Consider the following 8,426-nt stretch of genomic DNA (forward strand, 5'->3'; position numbering starts at 1 on the left):
ACACAACATACTCTCAGTGTAAATGTCTTAAGACAGACAACACAACAACATACTCTCAGTGCCAATGTCTTAAGACAAACAACAACATACTCTGTGTAAATGTCTTAAGACAAACAACACAACATACTCTCAGTGCCAATGTCTTAAGACAGACAACACAACAACATTCTCTCAGTGTAAATGTCTTAAGACAAACAACACAACATACTCTCAGTGTAAATGTCTTAAGACAGACAACACAACAACATTCTCTCAGTGTAAATGTCTTAAGACAAACAACACAACATACTCTCAGTGCCAATGTCTTAAGACAGACAACACAACATACTCTCAGTGCCAATGTCTTAAGACAGACAACACAACATACTCTCAGTGTAAATGTCTTAAGACAGACAACACAACAACATACTCTCAGTGTAAATGTCTTAAGACAGACAACACAACAACATACTCTCAGTGTAAATGTCTTAAGACAGACAACACAACAACATACTCTCAGTGAACAGTCATTTCTGAGATTCAGCTCGATACTGGGAGAAACAGGCCAGTCATAACAATGTTGCAAAGGCTGCACAACCACCAGATTTCTCCAGTAGAGCAAATGTATATCTGAAACATGACAACTGATCAGGGACATCCTACTTTAAGTGGTCTGATTCACAAACTAGGTTCACAAGTGTCTGTATGTGCTTTCCCTCCCCAATTACTCAGGTTAAACACAAAAGTCAACTGCCCTATAATGGAACTTTTGCATTACTGCTCAAAGCAATGCAAAACATCATTGGCTCATTAATGAAGCCAGTTAGCAGAAGACACAACAGACTGTTAAGTGTTGCTGTAGAGTTCTAGCAAAGCTACACATTTAGTGAAGTGGTTCTAGAACGTTTAGAAGACAGCTGTCTGTCTGTGCTGTAGCATAACTGTCACAACATGTCACACTCTTCATACCATTTCGAGAAACCAGACTGAGTTCAAAAAAATAGTAATATTTAAAATGTCAGCATCAATGTACGCCCAACAATCTGCAAACAATTACAGCTTTAACGTTATATCTTGAGAAAGATTATTGTAAAATGACGCATGTCTTTTACTGCAGATTTCATATCAGACGTATTGATGGTTCTGTTGTATTTGTCAATGAGTCCACTTTGAGAAAGGGTCCAGTGTTCAGTCCTGAGGTAGTTCAGTCAGACAGCGTCTTATTTAAGCTTCCAGAGACGATGATCACAATGATTTAGTGCTATGTTCCGGTGACAACAGCAGCCACGAGGAAAACACTCGGACGATGTCAACCCATTGTGTACGTTGTGTGTGACTTGAACATTAACTAAGGAGAAAATGGATATGTGGGAAGCTCTGAATAAACACAAACAATGAGCCCCACTACACGCGCCACCGTCTCACCGTGCGGACCAACACAAATAACATGGGCGTTTCTTGGTGGCTTAACAAGCTAACCACACTAGCTTTGTCAAACACCGAGAAGTGTCCCTCCAGTCGGCTCAGCTGCAGCTAGCATGGCTACCAACTTCCCACTGTCGTTACTCGCCCCACTCTTAAACACAAGACCAACACAGAGGTCAAAACAAGCCCGCTTCAACACGTGAAATACAATGGCTTCTCAGTGTACACTTACCTTTTATAACATTACTAAAAATCGTGGCTCTGAAGTCTTCTTTGGCCTTCTGATCGAAGTCCTGCCCGTGGATAATGCGCATCTGCTTGAGGAAAGTGGACTTGCCACTCTCGCCTGCCCCAAGTAATAAGATCTTTACTAACCTTTTTACATACGTCTTATCTCGATGAATACACTTATCTATCTCTTTAGACTTCCGCAACTGTTCTGCTTCGCCGCTTGTGAGGAGACAGTTAGGGAAACATGCAGATAAAACGGAGCGGGACGGCAGGAAATCCGCCATCTTTGAAACAACTTCATCGATACAGACAGCGAGGAAGGCTGAGCCCAGAGCTTCGCCACAGTCCGCTGTTGCGTTCACGTGTCGTGGGAAACCACTAACTCAACCTCAACAGAGTGGTTTAACCACCGCTTAGACGTTAAAACCTTTAGGTGGGCGACTGTGGCTTAATGGAGAGCAGGGTCGTCCTTCAATCAAAGGGCAAGACACTTAACCCCAAAATTGCTCCCGAGCTGTGCCTACGGCATGTGTGTGAATGTTAGTTGGTCCTGATGGCGTGGTAGCCCTACCATCAGCGTATGAATGGGTGAATGATGAGTGGTCGAAAAGACTAGAAAAGCGCTATACAAGTACAGTCAACAGTCCATTAAATTGAATTATGGCTGCACATATTCACATTAAACGTGTAAAATAGCGGGCGAGGGGCGCTCATGCTTCAATGTTTGGGCGGGTCGCACAGATCGCTGTAGCAACATTTCTCTCAGCATTGCTTCTGACTCAGTTGGACATATATTTCAGGACACCTTCTGCTGGCCGAATGGGCTTTCTATCAGTATTCCTGACATTGAAATGTGTTGTGTGTCGTATGCTTATGCGTATTTGCCTCATGCACAGCTCTTCAACCTCCAATGCCAAGGTACACTCGTGCAGTTCGGATCAGTGTATTAAAATCATGGCTGTGATCTTTTAATTTGATTTTAAAGCCACTGGGGGGCGAACGGGAGAACTTGTTCAGACGCGTGTTCTACGCCACAAACAAATCACTGTCCAGTGCGCTGTATCTCTTTCGATCCGTTGATCCATTTATTCCGTTGCACATTGACACCATATCATTAAATCAGCATTGTTCAATCTTACTTGTATCAATGCATCTTAATTGCTTAGTAACAGAACACCACAGGATACCACACGGCAGGATAGGACAACGCCTTGACACGGTCAAAAACTCATCACCAAGCACTTACCTATATGCACTTTTAGGTCGATGCGCCACCCTGTGTTCAATGTCAGAACTGCATGTCTAAATTCACCTTGTGTTTCCCTCAAAAATAAAATAAAACTACATCATGGCTCCAACATAAAGTATTCTTTTAAATTGCACATTTGATGATCATTTTACTTTTTTACTCAATTGTCTTTTTATATTGTATGCTTTAAGTGCAAAATAACAATACATAATTGTATTTTAATATGAACTATTAATCAGACATACTGCACCTCCATTTGCCCTATTTGCACTATTACCACCATTCTGCACTAATATCCCGAATCCATTGTCCATGGTCATTGTTGTTGTTCTTTATGCTCATATATATTCTTCGATATATATTTATATTGTACATAGTAGTTAAATGTTTATGCTTAGTTTCTCTGTCCTACTTTGTTGTTTGTAATGTCCTTGTTTTTATATTTCTCTTGTTTATTTGTATATTTTCTGTGTATGTAAGATAAGAGCAATGAGAAAACCGGAGTCAAATTCCATGTATGCCTACACATATGGCCAATAAAGCTGATTCTGATTAATCAAACCACCCAGAAATTGTTGGTGATTGTGGCACTCTTTAGCTTCCATACTTAGCCACCTGAATTGAATGTTAAAGCTAAGACGAGAAGATTGTCTTTCGCAGAGGTTAATTTAAGAACCACCCGACAGGCTTTTCTCTGTAACTGCTGGGGGCAGAGGCGTCCTCCAGCTGATTAGATAAATCCATCCTTCCCATCCTGTCCTATAATCCCCAGACAGGGGGAGTGTGTTGAAGTCCACTACATGCACACACTTCTCTGTCAGCAACTGTATATATTATAACTGGAGTATTTCACATCAGGATTTTCTTCAAACACCTGATTTGGTCTTCATCCGTCTGCAAATATGACAATTAGAACAGTCCGTCCAAACCGGGTACAACATTTCCGGCCTCGCACGCACTGCTTCAAAAAGGTGGGTGGATATCATCATCATCATCATCATCATCATCGGTATTATTTAGTACTCGCTGCTGGTATTTTATTTGTAATATTTTATCCCTATAGTAATCAGAAATGTAGACAACTTTTAAACATTACGAATATTTTATTTGTTTAAGATATTCTAAAGTTGAGTTACACTTAACATTTCTGGATTAAACTGAAGTTTGCTTTTATTGCATTCATAAATATGTAGCACAGACACAGCAAAAAACAACAAAACACATTTGAATGAGAATTACACATGATTTGCTGGCCACTAGCAGAGCGGGGGCTTATTAAAGATCATCCTTAATTCCCCTTTAAAGCCAATTAGCTCTGCTGCTCTGCTGCCAGGTGTCCCTGCAGGTGAAACATACTGTACAGTTTATCACCTGACTCACCTTGTATGCTCCTTAGTTGTTAATGTTAACTTCAAACTCACTAACAGGACGGGAGCAAATCTATAACAGAAAAAATCATAAAGTTTATTTGATTACAATACGAAAGGAGGAAGACAAATGGAGAACACTGCAAATTACACTGGAAATAAAAGATGAAATGATTGAAATACATCCTCCATAACTAACAAAAGAGAAAAGATCACTGAAAGCCTCCATACTGAAACACACATCACTGCATTACATTGTAAGGTGTTGCTAGTATCTTGTCCATTCCCTATATTTTTTGATAGTTTAGCTGTCAGATAGTTAAACCGATTGAACCGCATCGAATTTGAGAAAGTGATCATATGTTTGTGTGTGAAATCTTATAGTTTGTGATCATTTGTGTTAATTAAATGTAGTTAACGATTACAACATTTCCCTCTGAATTTTAGTGAGATAAATAAGTTCGGTATGTAAATACCTAAGTGCCTGAGAATAACACTAACTCTAATCAGATGTTAGTTACCTTAACAGAAGGAATGATAATGTTTTACATTAGGAAAGCAGTCCTCTTTCAATGTAGTACTTCATGGAAAACCTGCTCTCCTGATGAGGTGCATGCAGTCATTCATATGCAAGTACTTTGATTAGCAATTTGCATTCACTGGCAACATTGCGAGCCAAGTACAGGTGTGGTGGATGGAAGTGTGTACAATAGAAAGTGTCTTCAAGTGTCTGACAAACTTTTAACTAAAGGGGAGGAAGTTGCATGACTTTGAACTGACTGTGTGGCAATTTTGTGTTTATTTCAGTAATTGTGTGACTGAATCTCATTCACTAGCTTAAAGATGGGTCCTGTGTGGAAATGTAGATTTAATAATACATTATTTCAGGATAATTCTTACATTGTGCACATTAAAAAACAAACTTCTGTTGAATCAATTTATCAAACACTAACTATCACCAGAGGGCACACATTCATAAGGGAAGGCAAGGTTATTTATATGGCCCATTTCAGACACCAAGGCAATTCAAAGTGAACTACATTCTGGTTCTAACCCTGTGGACGGGGAGCAGACCTGTCCACAGGTAATATAGGAGCTCTATGGCTCGAAACGCATGGCCCAGAACCATTCAGTGCTTTGTAAGTCAATACTTTGAAATCCATTCTTTGATGCGCCGGAAGCTCTTGCAAAGCTCTGAGACCTGGGATGATGTGTTCCACTTCCTTAGTTTGTAGTGCTGGATTCAGGTAGCAGCATTATAAATAAACTGCAGTTAACTGATTGTTTTAACAGAGACCAAAGACACTGTTAGAATAATCAAGTCATGTAAAAAGAAAGACATCAACGAGTTTCTTTGTGGAGGCTGCCGGTACCTATTCAAATAAATTGAATTGATATTGAATCGAAATGGAATAGATTCAACAAAGAAGTATAAACCAAAAGTCTTGTTGTAAAACATTAGTGCTTTATGTCATACTATATTTTCAACTTGATAAGAGGCTGATTTGGTTCAATTCAATTCAGATCTACACTATTTCTGACATGGTTTCAGGTCTTAAACATTAGAGCACTGATAGTGAGTCATTCCTTCTTGGTGTCAAAAATAATAATTTCAGTTTCATCCATATTTAATTAGATAAATTCCGACATACATGTCCTATTACTGATGTGTTTAATGCTCTTATTCAGGGACTGCATTGGTCCATAATCATCTTGGTTTATTGTTATGGAAATCTGTGTCATCCACTGAAATTATGGGAGGATATTTTGTCATTTTGCAAGATGTGAGCTAGCTGGAGCATATAGATGTTGAATAGAAGTGGACCAAGAATGGAACCTTGGGGAACTCCACATATCATTGCTGTTGTTCAGATTAGTAATACCCAACTGACACATTATACAGTGCTGCAGGAATGAGTCCTAAAACTCAGACACTAGTCAGCATTCTTGCACTTCCGGTGCCATAATCTCAAAGTCAATGGGATTCTTGAATGTGTTTTTGGTTTGATGTCTGGAATTAGGTCTACAGCGGTTAACACAGGCGGAAGAGATTTTAACAAGAGTCTAAATGAGATGACTACATGTCATCACTAGAACACTAGTCCTCCTTTAGCTCAGTGGTGGTGACATGAAACCATGTGACCGTGCTGGAGTTCCTTTATAGCCTAACATTAGCTTTTTGGCGATTGCAATCACATTTAAATATAGCAAAAGTGGAGTTCATATGTGAAAATGATCTTGCTGAAGAAAATAAAAATGGAAAAAGGTCTCATAAACATGTGTTTGCTACAGGGTTTATTTTCTGAATGAGATAAAATTCAATGGCTCTGGCAATGGTTGGTCCACAAAAATATGTCACCCCTGCAATACTAGCGAAAGGGTATCTCTGGGCTTTGGTTTAACTGTAACATAGCTGCTATATGATGCACTGTTGCACACACAACTATGGAGCTATAAAGTAATGTGGAAATTATATTTCAGAATAATGTGTTGAGTTTTAAGGATTTCTTAAATTATTTCACAAAATCATTTCAAGTTAATTTATATATTTTGCACAATTTATTCATAAGATTATTTATTTCATAATGCCTTTGTTTCATTCACACAACAGATGCATTTACTTAATAACTATGGTATTGAAGTAAAGGAAATCACAAATACTGTGATCTTTTACAATCTTCCTCATAACAGTGAGGATTAACTGAGATTGCACTAATACATCTTACCTGGACAAATGGCCTTAGTATAGAACCTAAATTCGATAAAAATCTACAAATTTTCTATGTTTAAAAGATTCACTCTCTGATTTAAATCTCTTTCCTCTCTGATGATGCTGTGAAGCTCATCTGTGAACTGATGTATTGGTTCAAGAAAGGAGCTGACGGAACACATGAATTCATAGTGTTTATCTGGTGGCTCATACCAATCTCTTCCTGAATGGCCCATGGACATCTTTGTTGTCCTTCTGCTTTCAGCTGGAGGCCATTGTGGTGGACATGCAGGATCCCAACAGTGGGGTCAAGGGCTCGGAGCAAAAACTCAACGTCAATACCATCCCACATGTCATCACTGGTGAGACTGAGACACACACATTCACAAAGCCTGAGAAAGTTGCTAAGACTCTAAAAATATTTATTACATAATATTTGTCCCAAGTAATGACAGCATATGACAGTGTTTTTACAATCTGCATACTAACGGCTTCATAGGGTGCTACAGCCAAATCAGCATCTGAAAAGCTGCTCTTAAATCCTTTTATATTAACAATGTATCTAATAGCTAATGATGGTGATGCAGAGTAGAGTTTTTGTAGCCTCCTTTAGCATATAGCTTTAACGTATAGCTTGGGTGTTGCAGCTCCTAAAATGAAACAGCAGATTGGCAGACACCAGCAAACCATCTAGTCAAGTCAATTCTATTGATATACTGTAGCCAAATATCACAAATTTGCCTCAGGGGCCTTTATTATATTTACAGCTTACGACACACTCTGTCTTCAACCCTTGCAGCAGATCAGAAAAATGTAACCAAAAGAAAAAGTTCAAGAGGGGAAAAAATGGAAGAAACCTGAGGAAGAGCAACTGACCAGGGATGAGGGGTTTAGGGTTTAGAAGGTTAGGCACAAAATAGATGAATTCCTCTTTCAAATATATCTGTGTTGTTTTGTTTTTAATATCAATATTTTGATACATATTTTAATGACAGCATACTTTTATTCCATACCTATTGACTATGATAATTTGTTCATCAAACCGTATTTGCTGTTTACTTGTGAATCCACCTGATTTGAAATGCCACAAGAATGAAAAAGAACAAATAATGAAGAGAAAAAAAAAGATAAATCTTCCATTATTGCGTCTTTGGTCCCATTGGATTGGATTGATTTGTTATTTGTAACTTCAATGACCTTATTTACTGACCCTTCACTCTATCAGTTCCTAGAACGAAGGCTAAAGATGGTTGAGCAAAACTCCAATAGATTCACAACACTTTGTCATTGCATCATTTAAAGACTGCATGAAGACACTGGCAGGCTGCCTGCTGTCTAAGCTGCTAACAGGCTAAATAAGGCAGTCCACAATTGGATGAGCACTGGACTGTGCTTTGGGGCCAAAGTGGCTTTTTAATCCAATCTATAAGCGCAGCGAGGGAAAGGTCAGCATGCATACACGGGA

General features: G+C 38.8%; 2 protein-coding genes across 2 annotated transcripts in view; one reads left to right on the forward strand and one right to left on the reverse strand.

Moving 5' to 3' along the window:
* The window catches only part of gna13b (guanine nucleotide binding protein (G protein), alpha 13b), a 20,414-nt gene extending 18,431 nt beyond the window's left edge, over positions 1-1,983 (reverse strand). The window contains exon 1 of the mRNA XM_031871102.1: positions 1,637-1,983. Within this exon, the coding sequence (XP_031726962.1) occupies positions 1,637-1,919 (283 nt within the window). The 5' untranslated portion in view covers positions 1,920-1,983. The remainder of the gene's footprint in view (positions 1-1,636) is intronic.
* Positions 1,984-3,674: 1,691 nt separating this feature from the next.
* Positions 3,675-8,426, forward strand: part of rgs9a (regulator of G protein signaling 9a) — a 30,971-nt gene continuing 26,219 nt past the window's right edge. The window contains exons 1-2 of the mRNA XM_031871146.1: positions 3,675-3,855; positions 7,227-7,323. Coding sequence (XP_031727006.1) covers positions 3,787-3,855; positions 7,227-7,323 — 166 coding nt within the window. The 5' untranslated portion in view covers positions 3,675-3,786. The remainder of the gene's footprint in view (positions 3,856-7,226; positions 7,324-8,426) is intronic.

This window comes from Anarrhichthys ocellatus, unplaced genomic scaffold (genome assembly GCF_004355925.1).
Source record: "Anarrhichthys ocellatus isolate YVR2014 unplaced genomic scaffold, GSC_Weel_1.0 scaffold56, whole genome shotgun sequence".
NCBI lineage: Eukaryota > Metazoa > Chordata > Actinopteri > Perciformes > Anarhichadidae > Anarrhichthys > Anarrhichthys ocellatus.